Source organism: Argiope bruennichi, chromosome 10, assembly GCF_947563725.1.
Source record: "Argiope bruennichi chromosome 10, qqArgBrue1.1, whole genome shotgun sequence".
Lineage (NCBI taxonomy): Eukaryota > Metazoa > Arthropoda > Arachnida > Araneae > Araneidae > Argiope > Argiope bruennichi.
The window spans coordinates 112,594,776-112,615,830 of record NC_079160.1 but is presented as its reverse complement, the minus strand read 5'-3'; the positions used below and the strand labels follow the sequence as shown (position 1 = coordinate 112,615,830).

Below are 21,055 nucleotides of genomic sequence, written 5' to 3'. Positions count from 1 at the left end.
CTTGAATGAGCTGTAACTTGTTCCTACCCTTAGGGACTCTTAACCCCACATGACGTTTGGGGGAAAGCAAAAATTCGGCTAACGCTTTCAGTGCATCTCGTTTGGAAAACCGATGCGCTTTTACGATACATTGCTAGTCTGGTGTCTCTCGCTTTTCAGAGGTTTCACACGTAAAATGAAACCACCCAGAGGGTTAATTCACAATTCTATTGTGATTAATTATTTACTTTTTAAAGAAATTACATTTATTTTTATGGGGTATTTCAGATAAACTATGCATTTTTGCTATTTGATGATATTATTATTTTTTTATTTTAGTTTGCTGAGTTTGCTACTCTTATGTTTAAATCAGAAATTTACGAAATACAGATTGCTGTGCTTACATTCTTAAGAGCATTGAATTTTAAAAAATTCAATGATAAAGATCCACTGGTAAGACATATATCATCATTTTCAGCTCATTATTTATGACATTACAATAATCAATTAATTTCAATTAAAACATTTTTTAATTAAATAGTTTTTTTTTACATAATTAATTTAAGTATAAGAATCCTATTTAATTGGTTAGTTCTTAATAAAATTTTGTTAAATCCAGTTTTACACTTTTTTAAAATTTAATGTGCTTTATTTCTGTAAAAATTTTATAATTTATTCTCTCTTTTTATTTACTAGAGCTCTGAAATTTTATATAATCATGTATTTTTCATTCTGATTTTTAATTTTAATATTATGAGGATTTATTTATTTTAAAATTTATTTAATTAAATTTCAATTCTGTTTGAAGCAGCAATTAATAATGAATTTAAGAAAAAAAAATACATTATTAGGTGCTTAATGGTTAAAATAATGAATTCTGGTGTATATTAAACAATAAAATGTGGAAAATAAATAAGGAAAAAGTGACAAGATACCGAAAAACAATAAAAATAATAAGTGATACTAAATGCCATTAAAAAAAATTCTAAGCTGCTAGTAGATATGCTATGAACAGAACCAACTAACCTTAGATTATTTCTTTTGGCAATGCACACAATGTTTTTATTTTGATGCACTTCTCTCATGACAATTTTGGTTTAAAAAATATTAGACAAGTTGATATTAACTTTAAAATAGCGTTCTTAAAGTTGATTTTCAGTCTCTAACTTTTACTGCCTTTAAACTTATGTATGGAACATCTAATTAGAAAATTTTTATTGACTACATTCTCTTTTGCCTTCATAGCTGAAAACTGTTTGAAAAATATAGGAGAAAACAGCAAAATGAATAAAATGCTTTTTTCTTTATATCTCCGTGCAAAATGAATCTGCCTTTATTTTTGGCTTCCCAGCTAGAATTATTTAGCATACCTATGAGAACGTATTATTACTAGCATCATTTTCGGAGTTTTACAATTCAGTAGGTTTTCCTTTTTTTTTTTTAGTTTGCTAATGTTCGTGGAAGCCTTGCAGTTTTATATAATGAAGCACTAAGAACTAAAAACTACATTGTTAGAGTGGAAGCTCTCTCTATATTTTACACCATGGCTCAGTTTACAGATATAAGAATAACTCAAGAAACAATTGCGAAATTTCCTGAGTTATATCCTGGTATAAAAGCATATGTTTCTGAGGTATGTGGAAAATCATTCATTTAGTTTAGTGATTTCATAAAATATATCAATTTTATAGAAATTCGTCTTTAATTGAAACTGATATCATTACATTATTTTTAGACCCCGGAAGCAGGCTTTTTAGCATCTGACGACAAAAGCGAGCTTTTAGAAAAGCAGGTATCCAGCTTTGATGGTAAAGCAAAGCAATCCAGTAATGTCTCAAATGGGAGTAAATCAGTGTTATCACTGTTGAAACCATTTTAAAGTGCATTAATATCTGTCTCATCATTATCAAATATATCTATTTTCATTTATCAACTTTAATATAATTGATAAAATTTTGAAAAAAAATTTTTTTTTAATATATGAATAAATTACAATATATTAGTTGCTTGTTTATTTTTTGTCTTTTTATTTGCAAAACTCATAGATTTCGCAATCTCATTCAAATAATGAAAGCAAATGTCCACATGATTTATGCACTAATTTCATAAATTATTTGAAACTAGTTTCGTCAGCTCAGGTGTCGTCCTCGTCATCTGACCACGGTTCAAAATTACGTGGTCCATCCCAAAATATCTGTAACGTTTATTTAAAATGGGACGTTAATAGAACTAATACTAAACTAAGATACTATTTGAAAAATGAAAATGTGTATTTCAGTAATTTAAACTTTAATTAATTGAAAATTAAATGAAATTTTGCTATTTTTTCCATCATACTTAATAATAATAATAATAATTTTTATGCCACTTCAAAATTTAATTTTTTTAAAGATACCAATTCATTGTTAAGCAAATTTTTATTTTGCGAGATTTTTTTTAAAGTAGCAGGATGATAGTACTGGCGATCATTGATGACACGCCATGAAGTTTCACTTAAAGTAAAAACTTTTGGAATCGATACAATGGCTGTATCAGGGAAATTCTATCGTCATTTTTCTACATAACTAACCTTAATGCAAGATAGTATTTAAGAAATCCCCCCCCCAAAAAAACTCATTAGATATCCTATCTAATGATCATCATCTTTCACACCCGTCTGGACCAATGATTGAGGATGGGGAATTGGTTTTTTGATTTTTCCTGCATATTTCAAATGTATGTATCAGGCTAGAAGTTCGGCTAAATTTTTATTTCTAGATAACTCTGGAAACATCAAGATAGTGGAAAATAGGCGACCATTAATGACATATCTGTACGTCATGAGCATTCATAATGAAATAAAAATTGTCGAAACTGGTTCAGTGGTCGTATCTGGCGAGCTTTGCTATGATTTTCCTTCATAAAAAATGGTATAAAGAAACAGTGTTTATGAAACTTCTCTCGAAAATGAAAAATGGTGGAAGGCGGGCTATGCTGCCATATCTAGGGGCAAACGACCACATGAAACAAAAATTGGCGAAATTTGGCCTGTGAATTGGGGCTGGGCTGGATGACTAGTTCGTTGATTTTTCCTTATTATTTTAAGTATCCAATGGCAATTTGAGTATAACGTGATCATTTCATCTCCAGTTATCATGAAAAATTTAACAAGGGGAATGGCACTCGGGATATGATTTTATCTTTTCTCTCTCTTAGTCATATTTGACTTTTAAAAAAATAGTACAAATGCACAAATATTTCTTCACCATGGTGCCGAGTAGGAATGCTTTAAGCACACCTAAATCTCTAAGTGCATCTGGTAGCAAGATCTTGACTTCGGACTATTCAAGGTTCGAGCCCCGATTTTACCGAAGAACCTCCATGTAAGCAGGTTTGACTTAGCCTAATTGGGGCCCAGGGTAAAAACATTTTTTTTCCCTTTAAAAAGCAATGTTATTTTAACTAATTTATTATTTTCTTTCAATTAAATGAATTAAAGCTGCAATAATGGGATAAAAAAGTCATTTTCTTTTAAAATCTTAAAAAAAAACAAAAAAAAAAAAACATGCTAATATTATATTATAGTCTGTACTAATATTTTGTTTAAAAAAATTTCATTAAAGAAGGAAACGTAAAATAAATTTTCTATTCGATTTGGGAGCACGAAGCCCCGTATGCCCCTGCCTTGTCAGGCTTTGGGAGTTTGAAGGAGGGAGTCAAGCTCCTTGTCATCTGACCGTGGTTTAAAATTGCGAAATTTGTCCCAAAGTAAAACTAAATCCTAAATGAAAATTTGCCTGTTACCATGGCGCTGCATATAAATCTGAAGGTTTTTTTTTTTTGAAGAGTTTTGTTATCATTCACACATTATGGTGTTATATTTGTAATCAAAAATGATTTACACTTACGATAGTCATATCACTGACTCTCCGACACACCCGAAGGCACATGGATAAAGAAAAGCTGAATGACCGGATTGCCACAACAGCAACATTGGCAGGAACTGTGGTTGAGTTCTAAGAGTCATCACCGGCCACGGTACAACCCTTCCCGAAGGAAGTACATCCCGTCATGAATGGCAGGAGCCAGATCTTCCACCTCTTTGTGTACCCTCCAGGGTGGCTAGATCCAACTACCATACCGGAAGCATCTCCTCTTTCTGAGGTGCAACCCCAGGGTCAGCCATCTGGGGGGTGCTATGCACCCGGGCCCCACCGTGATTAAGAATTAAAATAGTGTTCTGAACAATAATAGCGCTTACACGTACTGAAAGTATATAAGTTTGTTCCCACGTGGCTGGCTGAGCTTTGACTGACGCCGTTATTAGGCAATGGTCGCAGTGATACCTATAAAAGGGGAGGAATTTGATTTATGAATAAAGAAATCCCCTTTAGACATGTTAAGACAGAGCGACGCGATGTCTGGACGCTAGCGGCGGACAGAAGTCGAGGCTGAGGCTATGTTCAAATGGACTTGTAAATCATCAGCTATATACTTTTTTCTGCATCTAATGTAATATTTTTTTATGTGTGCATCTATTATGTTTGTTTATATTAAGTTACTGAAGCAAAAAGTAAAACAAAGATAAATTAAACGATCAATTCCCTAGCAATGCACATTTCATTACTGCTTCACCGTCCTTGACCGGAATGAAAAGAATTAAGGAAGAAGTTTAAATGTAGCAGTCAGCCGATTTAGATATATACGAAATTCATAGTTTATATTATAGTCTTGAGCAAATGTGCAAAATATTGTTAATATAAGATAAATAGATTTACAATCACTTACTTCACCTACTAGGTAATAGCTTATAGTATAGCATATAATAATTTGATAATTCATTCTATAAACTGCTTAACACTGTTAGATATAACCATGTCCACGCCAAGGAAATATCCTTCTACGTGTCAAAAAAGAAAATTATCAGTAAAAGAAAAAAGAAGAAAAGCTAAACTTTAAGAAGTCACAAGTAGATCTGTTTTCTTGGCTATGAAGTAATTCTGGCAAAGAAATTGCTTCAACTTCAGAAATTACAATTCAAACTTCAACTGGAGAAGAAAGTTCAGCGTAAAGTTCACAGTCTAGCAATGAAAATGTTGAAACGGTGAAATTTGTTGAAGAATCGTGTGTTTATACAAATGTGACCGAATCAGTAAATAATGACGAAAATGACAATAACAAATATGATCAAGAGAGTATAAATGATCCTGGTTTATGGTCAAGTATTATAACTGATAAATTCAGAATGTTTTGTGTTAAAATCGAACCTGTGCAACACAAAAATGCTGGAGGTAGTTCATTTTCCACTACCTACTACTTTAAAAAAAATGCGAAATGGTGAACTTCGCAGCTGGTTAATTTAAGACGCAAGACTCCGTATTTTGTTTTTGTTGTATACTGTTTTCCCAAAAGAAGAGGAAATAACCAAACTACACGGTTTATAGGTGGCTATAATAACTGGAGAAAGCTGTCAAATGTAATCCAAGATCACAAATGCTGTCGTTGTCATATTAATTCGTTTATTGCTTGGAAAGAATTATTAAAACGACTGAATTCATGTTCGACTATTGATAAAACAAATCATAATTAATATAAGTAAGGAAACGGCACGACTCAAATTGCTATTTCAAAGAATTGTAGATGTGATTCTATTTTTAGCGCGTAATAATTTTCCACTTCAAGGAACTCACGAAATAATAGGTAAGTCTAATAATGGACATTTTTTAAGTTTAATCGATTTATTAAGTAAATACGATCCTGTACTAATGGATCATATAAACAAAATAATTAATTCTAAAAATAGAATTGTGCATCATTTAGCACATAGGTCACAAGAACAAATTATTTCTGCGTTAGGAAATGAAGTCCTTAACAAAATTAAACACGATATAAAAGCATTTGGATACCATCTACTATAGTATCCAAATGGATTGTATTCCTGATATTTCCCATAAGGAACAGACTGCAATCATTATTAGATATGTAAATTTTGAAGAGAAACGGTTAACTATAAATGAGTCATTTATAGGGTTTATTGAAGTAACTGATCTGACTGGGGAAGGACTAGCAAAAATTCTATTGGAAAGATTAAACGAACTTGATTTAAATATTATGAATTGTAGAGGGTGTGGCGGTTCGTTAAGAGCGAGGATAGAACCTGTAACCTTGTGGTTTGCAGCCGAATAACATGACCACGATACAAAAGAAATTGCTCGTGTAGCGAATCTGTTAACTGGCTTATAAGCTTTCACCACAGACTCTCCCTCCAGGGAGTCGAATGATGTGGCTGTTGAGTGGTGATGTATTAGCTTTTGAGTCTAATGTGCTTGTACCCATTTGGGTAGCGCCAAGCGTTATGGCGAGCGTGGGTGGGTGGTTGCTGATGCTGTTGCTGCGTCAAGTGAGTCTGACGACTTTGGGTTGCTGAAGGTAGATGGCGCTACAACAGCTGTACGAAGGTTGAAGGATCACGTCCGAGGTCACCAATGTGGCGAATTGAATTGAGCGAAGATAGAACCTGGGACCTTGTGGTTCGCAGCCCAGTAACATGACCACAATACAAAAGCAATTGCTCGTGCAGCGTAGCTGTTAACTGGCTTATAAGCTTTCACCACAAGGGCAAGCATACGACTGCTGTTGCAATATAAAAGTGTACAGTCTAGAATACTTTCTCTAAACCCGCTTGCAATTTATGTACCTTTACCTGTCATACTCCTTTAATTTATGATGCCGATGATGATAACCAGTCGACGTAACGCCTTCATATTTGGAGGATATACATTTCAGGCAATGGGAAATTGATTGATGCAGTAAAAAAAGTAGTTAAAAAAACAGCCGAGAGGTTAAATGTGGTGCTGTGGATCGTTTTAAGGTAATGAATATGAAACATGCCACTAGCAATAAAGGACAGAATATGAGGTATCTGCAATAAACTCCATTATTGCATTTCAAACGCACCCATTTTGTTCGCTAGATGAAAACACGAATATTCGCTACTGCGAGCTGCACTGGAGAACAAAATTTTTATAATAGGAATAAAAAATCTTTCGTAACAGATAAAAAGCAGGGTTCAGAACACTTTTAGGCCATGACGATGGTTTTCTCTTGCCTGAGTGCGCGTTGCTACTAAAGTTATTTTACCAAAACGGCAATAACGCTGCCAAAGCGCTTCACTTATTCCGAGGGCAGAAATCTTTGCGTATGGGTTTAAAAACAACTTTCGATCTGCGGCGAATGGTCAAACGTTTCTAGAAAACGTACAAATAGATTTGCTGTTAAATCAGGCTGTGGATGCAAAACACGGATACCGCAGGTGATAGAAGACGTCACAACCTCTGTCGTTGAACAAGACAATCTGAACACAGCTGGGACATTCTAGTGCTCTGGCGTGTCAAGGCAACTGGAGTTGCCATACATAACAGTTTGGAGATGCATGCGGATAGCATTCGAAACCTATCCGTATAAAATCCAACGCTTGCAAGAGTTAAAACCAACCGATAATAATGTGCGTGAAACGTTCGCTTTAACTTTCTTGGCACGGTTGGAGATGGTACAGAATTGGTAAGGAAAATATTATAGACCGACGAGGCTCACTTTCACAGGTGCGGAACAGTGAACACTCAAAACTGCCATATCTGGTCGGCTGCTAATCCTCACAAGGTTGAATAAACGCCCTTGCATTCATCGCATGTTATTGTTTGGATCAGCTTCACTGGGACTTTAGTGAATTGATATGCGTGAGGATAGAACCTGGGACCTTGTGGTTCGCAGTCCAGTAACTAAACCATGATACAAAAGCGTACTTTCATGCAGCGTAGTTGTTAACTGGTTTATATGCTATTCACCACCGGACCTTTTTAATTGTGTCATTTTTCTTAGAGTAAATTACTCCGCAGGGACCAACAACCTGTTCCGTAACCGCAGCACGTTATCAGCATATGTTGCAAACTTTTGTCATTCCAGAACTCCAGCAGCGTGGATGCCTCACTACAACAATATTCCAACAAAATAATGCTCCTCGTCACATAACATATGCTTCAACAGTTGCTACGGCATCATTTTACTGAGGTTGGCATTAACAGTCGTGCATTTCCTACAAGATGGTCTCCACTTTTACCTGATCTAACTTTTTGTGATTTTTGGCTTTGGGGGGGATTAAGATAAATAATAAATTTTATCGAGGAAACATAGGAAATCGGACTATTTGAAGAAAGAGATCCTCTTGCCTGTGCGCGACATCGAACTCGATCTGTTGTTACCTGCAGCTGTGAACCAGGTTATAACGCCATGCCCTGAAGCAAAGTAGGTGCACGAAAATACTCAAATTTCCAAATTTGAGTATTTTTGTCGAAACTTTCTCAAAGTGGTTTCTTTATTTCGTAATAAAGGTCTTATCCCCCCTTCCACCGCATAAAAATTAAGGACCTCGAGCAAAAACCATAAGTGCCGGAAGTCCCACACATGAGTGCTTTGTGCTTCGTAATATCTCCACTTATAATAAAGGCGTTCATATCTGCCTAGGTGCATGTGTTTTACAAACCAAACACTTTGATTTACAGCTACCAAATTTGGTATGTATATACTTTTCACTTTGGTAATGAGCAACTCGGAGAGTTTTTTTTAAAATTTTTTAATTAGAATTTCAAATAATTAAAAATGAAGCAAAATTTTGAAGGGTTTTTTTTCTGTAGTAGTTCCCGAAAATATTGCAGAGGAAAAATGATTTTTAATCATCTTAAAATAAAAAAAAATCCAAAGGCTCCAATGACTTTTTTCATATAATTTTTCTTTCTATTATTTATTAATTTTTAAAAATATTTTAAGCCTATTTTACACCAATGTGTTTTATTGTTGAAGTGAAACTCAAACCATTTGTATTGATCTTATTATTATTACTATATATAATATTTCAACCAAGATATGAAGATTCCACTTGTTTTTCCATGTTCAATAGATTTCAGTATGAGGCATGTTTTCAATAAATTTTTGTATATTTTGTTGTATTTAAGATATAGTTCAGAATTAAGTAATAGCGCAAACATTTAAAGTCCCTTCATTTTAAAATACTGCTGATTTATCCTGTTATATAATTCGTTGATTCGTTTTTTATCTAGATAAAAAATTAAGAAAATGCAAAGTGCAATGAACAGAATGGTGTAAGGCTTTTGAAATAATATGTGTGTGTGTGTGTAATGATATCTCTAAATCTAAATTAAATCCTAATTTTTTTTTTCTAATTTAACCCATACTAACTTATTATTCATTCTAAGAATGTTCTCTTATTTCCTGATCTAATTCCACCTTTTTTTATTTTATTTAATTATTTAATTAATTAATATTTTTTATTTACTGAAGCTCTGTAAAACTGCTTAAATCTCACGCTCCTAATGAAGGGGGGGGGGATCTGTCTATCTAAATAAATTCTTTAAAAGATATCTATAATTCTCTTATCTAAATTGACACGTGTAGAGAAATCCCTATCAGAATCTCAACGTATATAATCATCGGGATAAATATTTCTGTCACTCTTTTCGCTCTTGTGTCGTGCTGTAGATTGACGTATCTCGTCGCTTCTTGCTTGTACATAAATTATGCCTCACGGGACGGAATAAAAGCGAAGCTTTCAAAGCCTTGTAGCGTGTTATGTACTGGACAAAATATAACGAAATTTGGCATTAAATTACATATTAAAGTATGCAGTTTCGATTTATCAAGAAAAAAAATTACTACGAAGAAACGCTGTTAGGGGGAATCCTGGCCCTGCAAGCGCATAATGTGTGGAAAAAGAATGCATACCTGTCAATGGAAACAGTAAATAGCAACACACCAAATACCAATGAAAAACGTTTATTATAGCAACTTACAAATTCGGCTCAAGCTGACTACCAACTTGATGTTCCAATAACTGCATGCGGTACACGAGGTTTCCGACTGTGGCTCGCATCATATCGGCATTTATTCGTTTGACATGTAACGTTATTTGATCTTTTAAAGTAGGAATGTGAGGAACATGTCCTTGATACACAACGCCTTTCAAGTGAACAAGAACCACGCCACAACCAGAAATTGCCAAGATTCAGGTCAGTTTCATCAGTTAATGAGTATTATATTATACGGATAAAATTTCAGGATCTTACGCAATATCTTTTGCGCCGTCGAGAAAGGGATATCTGTTTGTCGTGATATTGAACGTACGCTACTGGTACCCTGCTTATTAGCTATCGCCTGATCCATAACGGCAGTTGCAACTTCTTCAACTTGTTCCTGCTTTAAACTTTTACGTCCTCGGTCTTGAATTATCGAAATACAATGAGTTCCTGTTGTTTCAAATCTTTCAATCATTCTTTGTAAGTAAGTTATGGTCATCGGTCCTCTACGTAGCTGTTTTAACCTCTGGTATTCACGAAGGCACTGGCATTTTCGTCCTGCTGATAAAACAGCCTAACTATGGGTAATAAGGCACGTTCACGTAGTGACAACACAGAATGACTTAAATTCCCGCAACCCTTCTTTCTATCTTCGATGTCATGCAACAAAGTACCCGTATAAGCAAATTACATAATAAAGTTTTCGATCGCAGCGCCAGGATTTCTCCTATCGGCGTTTTTTTTTTTTGTACTAATTTTTTTACCTTGATAAATTGAAACCGCATACTTTAATGTGTATGGTGGCCAAATTTTGTTATATTTCGTTATAACACGCTATAGGACTCTGAACACCTCCTGCTATTTCTTGATCACCCTGTATATATATATATATATATATATATATATATATATATATATATATATATATATATATATATATATATATATATATATATATATATATATAGGATGCCTTAAAAACCTTGACCGCAGCTTTTATTTCTTAAATATTGATCATAGACATATATTGTAAATTGAAAAGTTGCGTAAAAAAAAGGTGTGAAATTTATGAAATCGATTAAAATTTTCAGGGGATTAAACTTCAAAAAATACAAGATTTAAATTTTTATACGGACCCCGTACAAAAAAATTCCCAATAAGTAAAATATGCCCCATCCGTTAATAAGGTCATGTATAAAATTTTAACAATTTATCACAAAAAGTCTCAAAGATATGAAACTACATAAATGCTGACTTAAACCACTTTTTGATGCTTGGATATGAGTTCGTAAAAAAGAAAAATCATGTCGCATGTTCGTGTTTTAGGGGTCGTAGACAAATTAACAAAGAAAGTAATAATTGAATAAATAAATAATAATTTTGCTATTTATTGGTTTAAAAGTATTAAAAATGTGTAGAAATAAAGGAAAGATTACATTAGTTTTTTTACAAGTTCATTGACTGTGCTATTTTTAAGTTATAATATGTAATTCATGATATAAAATTTCAAAGTATTTTTCAGGTAGCATAGATTTGAAAATTTATGTTTAAAACTAAAGATATGAAGCATATTGTATTTCCTTATGATGCATTCCTGCGTCGCGTCATCTGCACTGAAGCTGTAAACATTTGCATTTTAATTTGTGATTGACCCTTCGCCAACTTTGTTTTAACATATCTTTGAGAGTTTTCATGATAAAATTCTGGAATTTTGTACATGACCTTATTAGAGGATGGGGCACATTTTACTCATTGGGAATTTTAAAAATTTAAATTTGTATTTTTTGAAGTTTATTCCACTGAAAATTTTAATCGATTTCATAATATTTTGTACCTTTTTTACGCAACTTTGTAATTTACAGTATATGTCTACGATCAATATTTAAGGAATAAATGTCGCTGTCAAGGTTTTTGAGACACCCTGTATATAAAAAATAATTTGCTGGCGAATCAATTGCGTTAATCCCGATAAATCATCTGATTGGCAAAGGAGGCTTGTCATAAAAAAACTTAGAATGCATTTTTGACGAATTGAAAAAAGAATTTGCCGTAGAACTACAATTGTAGTAAAATCAAATAAATAAATAAATAAAATGAAATACCAAATATTATTTATCGAAGTCGTTGCGTTTTTCAGTTATTGAGTTTACCTACATGCAGCTATACGACAAACATTTAACTCTTTGATATGGATTTTTGTTATGGTTGAAATTTGATATGATTTAACACTGTTGATACAAAAATTTTGTACTAATTTTATTCCTTACATTTAATAACTGTCGTGCTCGCTAGTTCTAAGATGGACTTTTTTGAAGGGATTTACTTCCTGTGAATAGATTTCATTCAAGGAAGAATTTCACTGAAATTTTTTAAATTTAATGTCACTTCCACTTACCAAATTTTACATCAACTTAAAAGCATTTTAATTTTATCTCGTTCAAAAATAACAAAATAATTTACACACACATAATTCCGAAAACGTGTTTTTCAGACACAAGGAAATCTAAAATGTAGATATTTGTAAAAACTCTACATTTTCAAATTTTTTGGTGGTTACAATACGTTCTCTTTTTATACTTCGAATGTAAGAAAGTAAAAAAGATCTAGATCGAAGAAAATAAAAATACGCGAGATAATCTATTGCAGGAACTATCAATCTTGAGAAAGATAAGGAAAGCATTCTATTATGTTTACTTGAATAGAGCTATCAGTCCTGTAGACAAGCTGAAACCAAAAGCTTGTAGGTTCTGTAGTGTAGTGGTTATCACGTCTGCTTTACACGCAGAAGGTCCCCGGTTCGATCCCGGGCAGAACCAGATGGCTTATCAGTTTTGCTATCTTTTTTAAAAAAAGCTAGTATTTATATTCTGATAATTATTGATTATTTTATATAGTAATTATATCAATATATAAAATATCTTTATCAATTTCATTTTGTTACTCTTGTAAATTCTTTATTCAAAACAAATTATTATTCTGAAAAATTAATAAACTTTAATTACATAGAAAAATAATTATGGCTTATCAGCTTTGCTATCTTTTTAAAAAAAGCTAGTATTTATATTCTGATAATTATTGATTATTTTATATAGTAATTGATATATAAAATATCTTTATCAATTTCATTTTGTTACTCTTGTAAATTTTTTATTCAAAACAAATTATTGTCCTGAAAAGTTAATAAACTTTAATTACATAGAGAAATAATTAAAAAATGTTTATTTGCTTCTTATTATTGCAAAAAGAAATACCACCTTATACTATTAGTGAAATATAACGCATGTATTTAGAAATTAATAAAGAAAAACAAAACAAGAAGGAAATCAAAGTTGGTAATAATTATTTATTTCAATATTATATTTACTTGTTTTAGAAGCAGGCAGAAAGAAAGTATTATAGTAAATAAAAAATTCGACTTGAAGGTTTTGCTGCACCTCTTCGTTTTAAAACCTAAGTAATAATAATTTTAAAAAAATACATATTTTGGAACTATATCTATTCTAAAATTATAACAAACATACAAATGCATAATTCTATTATCTATTTGTATGTTTGCCGTCTGTGAATATGATAATTAAGAAACGCAACGACCTAGAAAGCTGTTTACATAGCAAGGCAAATGGACCGAGAGAAATAAAATGATTTTTTTTCACCCACAGTCGTCATTTGTGTTGCTCGGTGAAGGTCGATGAGGCCTAGATAATGGAATTATTATTATTATTATTATTATTTTCGCCTGTTCATCGGATTTTATTTCGAAAAGTTTAAACAACTGACGTTTTGACACACACGTATATAGTCTGTGATGATAAATGTTTTATTTCCATGACTAAGACTGCAACAAGCAAACGCTGCTTCATTCTAATGCCACTATATCATTGCTGTTAAGATGACATTTTATCTCTATTCCAGAACTGTAGAGAAAAATGGCAATTCTGGACAAAATTCGTCTGTCTGTGTGTGCGCGAACAGGATCACTTAGAAATGAATTTAGCTTGTGCATGTGATTTGAAAAAATGAATGGTTCATGTGCTTATTAAAAAATGAGTTCATGGGATTGAATTAAATTACTTCACATAAAGATTATGCTGGTATCTAACATTTATGTCTATCCCAAATAAATTGTTTTGTAAGAATGCTCTTTTTTTTCTTCTTTTTTTTTTTCATTTTAAACAATAAGTGACACTTTTGGTAACAGCAGTTTGCCTGTCATCTATTATTTAATATAATTGGCAAAACTAAAGAAAAATCCCCCCAAGTTACAAACATTACACCAATTTTGCCAATTTTTATTTCACATGAAATTAATGTCACCACTGTCATATGAATTTCATATTAAATCAATGGTGTCCTTCTCTCAACTACCATCTGTTTCCGAATGAAATTTTAAAGGCATTATTTCATTGTACATTCTCTCTCTGTAGCTGGGTGTGTGTATTTAAACCAAGGAAAGATGCTTTCTTGTCTTTTTCTTATTTATTTTGCATACACGCACACATATAATAACACACATGGACGACGATCACACATATATAAGGAAACACATAATATTTACATTTAAAATAGATATTGCCGCTAACAAAGAACGAACGTATACTTCTTTTTGCCGCTGACAAAGAGCGAACGAATGATTGATTCTGTTTTCCGCTAACAAAAGAGCGAGTGGTGCCTGCTTGCACCTAGGGATTGCAATACCGGTGTACCGGGATACCGAATACCGGTATTTTGAGACATTTGTACAATTTTGTAATACCGGTATTCACAAGTTTAAATACCGGTTTTTCGGTATTTACTAGAAATTTTTTAAATTGTCTCCACTATATGTTCAGGGATCGCCAACATGACAAAAATAACATACGTTTTTGTTTTTGTGTCTCCCTAACGGGCGAAATTAATTAGCTAATTAATGGTTTAATTAATTGCTTAAATCTAAATTAGCGAAACATGGATTATCCCTGAAAGAAAATATTGTATCCATAACGACTGATTCAGCAAAAATTATGAAAAAAGTTGGAAAGTTAATTGGTGCAAATCATCAGTTGTGCTATGCACATGGAATCCAATTAGGAGTAATAGATGTATTATACCAAAAATATAAAGAACCGAAGAATCCAAATACTGCGGATATAGAAACTTCGGATTCCAACTATATTACATTGAAAAATCGCACAGAAAAAAGGCATACCAAAATAGAAAATGACTTGTGGTATTTACATAATTCTAATGATTTTAAAAATGAAAATGAAAAGAAGAAAAGAAAATAACCAATTCAAATCTGATTAAGTTAGAGTAAAGTTTCTAAAAAATTTTTTCCCACAAACCTATCCACATTTAGAATTTGGTTCAATTATAGAAGATTATGATGTCACTACTGTCAATAGTGAAAAAGAATTGTCTCTTGAATAAAAATTAGAATTAGTAATAAATAAAAAAATTTCAACGAACCAAAATATAATACAGAAATCGGCTCTATCCAAAACCTCCGACGAGAAATCGATTTATTTGAAGATGAGGGATTTAGAGATAAATACTTGGAAAAAGTATATTGCGCATTGCTAAAAGTACCACCAACTAGCGTAGATGCCGAAAGAGCGTTTTCGAGAGCTGGTAATTTTTACACAAAATTACTTTTCAGGCTTAATGGCAGTACAATTGATGCATCATGTTTTTTAAGATCACATTTCAAAAATTTGTAATAATACCACAGACTCAATAGTGATATTTACACTTTTTTTTGTGATTTAAGTAAATAAGATGTTCCTTTACTTTTTTTGTGATTATATACTGTTATAATTTATAAGTTACAAATTATTTTTTGTGATAGTTACCCTCTCTAACAAAACTGGCAAATAAAACAAAGAAACACCTGTGTTTTCTTTCTTTTTCTAAAATTTCTAATACCGGTATTGAAACCGGTATCCCGGTATTAAGATCTAAAAAATACCGAGTACCGGTATTGAAATTTTGGTCCGGTATTGCAATCCCTACTTGCACCAGTTTCACACCAACTCTCAGGGAGAAGTCTTTACAAAAAAATCAAGCTTAAGTGCGCCTCCCCCACATTCCAAACATACATATGGTTTAGCGCATACTACGCCATCTATGTTCAGTATTAATCTTTACTATATGAATAAATATACAAAGAATAAAAAATACTAATAAAATAATTAAATAAAACAAAATATTATAAGTAATAAAAATCACATAAACACTCTCCCTCTCTCACACTCTTTACTATATGTTATATAAAGAGAGTATATAACATACTCTCTTTATGTATGTGCGTGGTGGGGGGGGGGGACTTAACAAAGCTCACCAAATATATCCCATGCACCGATTTTGCCAATTTTCATTTGGTATGAAGGATCACGGATCCTATATATGTCATCAAAAATCATCTGAATGTTTTTGTTTGAAGACCTTTGAACAATGCCTAAATAGAGCGACTTGTATTTTTTATATTCAATTTTTCGCCGATTTAAAATTGCAAAAATACATTTTTTAAAGACCTGCAACGTTTAACGTTTTTTACATATAATAATTAATAATATTTGATCCCTCTATATAAAAATGATTATCTGAATAAAATTTTAGATAATTATCATCGTACATTTTTTTCAGACGCGCGATTTCTAATAAAAGAAAATGAATAATCAATTAACCAAATATATTTAATCAAAGCAGTAAAACGCGAAAACGAAATTCATAAACAACCAATGAGAGAAAGGGGATAAAAAAAAAGAAAGAAAGAACAATATGGGGAAAACAAGGACGATCTTTGAATGGGAGAGAAATTCAGCAGGAATGGTCTCCCCGAAACTTTCTCGCCCTCTTATCTTTTCCACCCCTACTCCTTCCTCATAAAATTGTGGATCTTGAATAAGACCACAATTTGCATGATAATGCCGACTAATAATTACGAAATATATTTTCTCATGAATCTATGGTTTTTATTGAATCTATCGTGTTAATATGTATTTTGAGCAGGGTTTTTTTTTTTCCCCCAAACCGATTGAAATTAGTATTTCAGACGGAACTATAGCCACAATGTCACATTATGAATTTCATTGATTTAAGTCATTGCGTTTATGCGTTTACATACGTACGAAAACTGGTAGAAAGATATAGAAAAAATTTGATATCTACATTTTAAATGTTAAACTTAAGTGCAAAAATTTTATATGTGTAGTTTGTAGTATTTTGTAATTATAGAATTCACTTGAATTCGAGTAGTTTGATAAACAGACATTTATTTGATGTATTTTGTCCAACATTTTAATGTATTTTCTCCAAAATATGCATACAAACGTTATACGCATTTGATTTGAAGTCTATATACCAAATTTCATAGTTCAAGTTGCTTTTGAATTATCGTGTTCACAGGTATAATGTTATAAAAGTGTTTTTCGAACTCAAAGAGTTTAGAAACGTAGAGATTCATCAAAATTTCGAGTACAAAGTTTTCGACGATTACAATACTTCATATACAAAGAAACGTTTTTTTAAAAAAAGAATCTATTGCTTGCGTTTTATGGCGGGTCTTGTAAAATTGTAGTTCTCATATATTTAAATTCAAAGGGTCAAAATATGGGTTGCAATCTTTAAATCAGTCAATCTAATGTATGCGAGTGTATTTTCTTGAAATGCTGGAAGACTAGACCAGATTTGCGTTTATCTCTTTGTTGGCAAATTTTATGTTTTTTCTCTTGTTTTCAATGTTTTCTTTTCTATTTTCTTTTTACTTTTTCGTATACAAAATATAGCGAAAGTTTAGTAATTTATCTATACTTATATAAAGCTCAATGTGTGTGTGTGTTGGAGCTCTACAGGCCAGAATGTTCGGCTACCAAATTTGGCACATGTATACCTTGGAGGTCGGGAATGTGCACCTGGGGTCCCTTTTTTGAATTTTTAATTAGAATTTTAATTATTAATTAAAAACTAACTTTCCCGCCAAAAAAATCTTTCCATTTCCCCACCGTCAAATGAATAAGCTTCAGTTTTTTTTTCCCACGCTAAAGAGGATAGGCTTAAGAAATTTTCGGCAGATTATTTCAAAGGATTCTGTTTATTTTCTTAATGTTTGATGCATTTAAAATTAAACATTGTTAATTAATCGATCTTTCAGATTCATTCTGAAGCGCTTTTGAATTAAAATAAAACAGAATAAAGGAAATTAAAAATTTCTAATCTGCGTTACCATAATTGGCGTTGAAAATTCACGCATGCGCATTGTGTTCTGATTGTTGACAAGTATTTTCAGCGGATACGGACTTGGTTTAGAAGGCCTAATATGTTTTAGACAGATTATTTCAAACGATTCTGTTTCTTTTTTTAGTGTTTAATGCATTTAAAACTAAACATTGTTAATTTATCGATCTGTTCATGATGAATCTGAGAAAATTTTGTTGAAAACTTCTTGAAATATTATATAAATTAAGAAAAATATTCTTTAGTGCCCATAAGGTTTAAATACTCAGCGTCTCTGTTTTCAGTACTCATATTTAAAAAAAAAAAATGCTTCGTTTCAGTAAAAAAAAAAAAAAAAAAAAAAATATATTATTATATTAATTGCAGTTTAATCATTTCCATTTTAATTTAAAGCATAAATTCTACAGGAGCTAACCGAAAATTAGAGAGACACATGTTACGTTATGGCTGAAGGCCTTTATAATATTATGAATGAATTATATGGCTATCAAAATTTGAAGCTTTAAAATATTTTGATGAAGAAGCTATTAAAGTAGGAATTGCATAAAATATTTAATTATTAAAAATTTAACGAGCATTAAGATTGGGCAAACCGGCTGGTCGCCAAAGGCGGCTAGTTGTTAATAAAGTCGAACACAAGATTTTGGCGAATCTCCGCGTTTTAGATCCCACTCCGTTCGGAAAACACATAGCTGGAAAATTTCTGTCTGTCTGTGACAAAGATAACTTCAAAAGAATTCTGAAACGGTTTGGGCTAGATGGATGAAATTTGGTATATGGTCTTTACAACAAATTAGTAGATTTTTATCAAATTTTGAGCAAAATCTATTCTATAGAAGTCTATCTGTCCGAATCTTCGAAAAGAAGTTAATAGAATAACTACAAAATGAAGAGATCTAGATCGATAAAATTTGGCCTCAGATTTAATATCCATAGTTTAGACACCTATCAAATTTTGAGCCAAATCCAACAGTGGGTTGACCGTAAGCTGGTCTTTATTTTCAGTAGCATGAGAACGCAATGACTTAAATATGTCAAATTTGGTACGAGAGTGTATGACTACAATTGCAGTTTTGTATCAGATTTTTATTTCAATCGGTGGTGAAAAACGTGTGTAAAATACAGATTCGATTTCCGTCTAATTTTAATCCCATACCAGAGATAAATCGCCAAAAAACTCTCAAAAGATGGCACTATCGATTCAGTAAAAGTGCTAAAAACTTAACATTTAGTAAGTATTGAATACCAGTGCCATGCAGATCGTTTTCTCAGAAAGTTTTTTTATTAGACCCTTACTAGTTATATTAAAGAAATACCAAATTCTCTCTCTCTCTCTCTCTTATATATATATATATATATATATATATATGTGTGTGTGTGTGTGTGTGTGTGTGTGTGTGTGTGTGTGTGTGTGTGTGTGTAATGATATTTTAACTCTAATTTCAATTTAATTAATTTTCATAGTCACTTCATCTTAATTTAGCCCATCTAAAATATTCTCTTATTTCGTGATCCAATTCCACTGTCTCTACTTAATTAATTCAAGAGAAGCTTTGTTAAATTGTTGAATCAGCTAAAATCTAACTTTCCCACACTACGCGTGAAGAGATAACATACCGCTGATCAAGCAAATTCTTTTTTAAAATCTCCCTGTGTTTCCCCTACCTTGTCCACCCGTGTAATGAAAATCCCTATCGAAATCTCATAATACATTAGCACTGTAAAGAAATATTTTCCCTATCAAAATCATAGGTTACATAAGACCAGGGATAAAATGTCCAAGAGATTTTTTCTCATCTAAATTCAAACATTTCCTCAGAAATTACAGTGTCAAGCATCTGTTAACATCTTCACATCATCCACAAACTAATGGGAAATGTGAAAGAGTTAACCAATCAATAGTAACTAAATTAAAGTGCAAAGTTAATTCTTCTTCTACTAAAATTCCTTGAACTAAACTTTTGGAACAAGTAATCAATGAATATAATTTAACATCTCATTCAGTTACAAAATTTCCTCCTGCATATTTGTTATTTGGCACTTTACCTTATCCTCCTCCTTTAACTCAAAATCAATTCTATCCTCCAGTAGAAGAACCCAGAAAATTAGCTAAAGATAATACAATAAAATATCATGATTAAAATAAAATAAGATATGATGCTAGATTTATAGATTCTCCATTCAAACCTGGTGACATTGTAATGTATGAGGAATTTAATTACCCTAATCGTAGAAAATTATCTCCAGTATTTTCAGATCCATATGAAATAGTTACTAAAATTTCAGATGTAAATTATGAAATAACTAAACCAAATGCATTAACAAACAAAGCTACTGATATTGTCCATGTATCAAAATTAAGAACATATTATCCACCAGAAAAATTAAAATTAAGTCATGAATAATAATTTAAATTTAAAAAAAAAATCCTTTAATTTCCCATGTTTCTTTCACATAAAATCCCTAACTTTGGTTGGCCCGTTGTCTCCACTCGTAAGAGTTAGTTTTTCTGTTCTTCATGATGATGTGATAGGCGCCATCACAACATAAATTCAAATACCTCAGTCTTATTGAGATGTGAGTATACGGTCAACCTCACAATTAATTTCTGTCTCTTTCTATTTTTATCCTGGATATGTTGTTCTCCACTTTGGAAATAAATATTCCTGGATGAGAGTGGAGAGAGAATAAGAATTACGTCCCCTTTTCTTGATGTCCTACTTTTGGGTCATTAAGTTTCACCCACTACTAGAAATTGGTGGACAAGGTTTTACTATTCACCACTAATTGGCTAACTAGTGGGTTAAAGTTTTTCTTTCACAAATACACATTTTTATGACATTTGTTTTTGAATATTTATATTATAAGAGTGTTTTTAATCTCATATTATTTTCAGATTCAAGTGTTATATACAAAAATTAGAACTGTGTTGATATATTACTATTATATAAGTTCAATCTGTTATTCCATTATTTTACATTCAATTTGATCATTTTGGTGAGCCTTCTACTATTTAAAGG

At 31.8% G+C, this 21,055-nt stretch overlaps 1 protein-coding gene and 1 non-coding gene across 2 annotated transcripts in view; both read left to right on the top strand.

Moving 5' to 3' along the window:
* Positions 1–1,935, top strand: part of LOC129988457 (uncharacterized) — a 36,529-nt gene extending 34,594 nt beyond the window's left edge. Inside the window, exons 19-21 of the mRNA XM_056096687.1 lie at positions 319–432; positions 1,424–1,612; positions 1,715–1,935. Coding sequence (XP_055952662.1) covers positions 319–432; positions 1,424–1,612; positions 1,715–1,858 — 447 coding nt within the window. The 3' untranslated portion in view covers positions 1,859–1,935. The remainder of the gene's footprint in view (positions 1–318; positions 433–1,423; positions 1,613–1,714) is intronic.
* Positions 1,936–12,567: 10,632 nt separating this feature from the next.
* Positions 12,568–12,640, top strand: Trnav-uac (transfer RNA valine (anticodon UAC)). The gene has a single exon. It is a non-coding gene; the product is annotated as a tRNA-Val (tRNA).
* Positions 12,641–21,055: the final 8,415 nt, after the last annotated feature.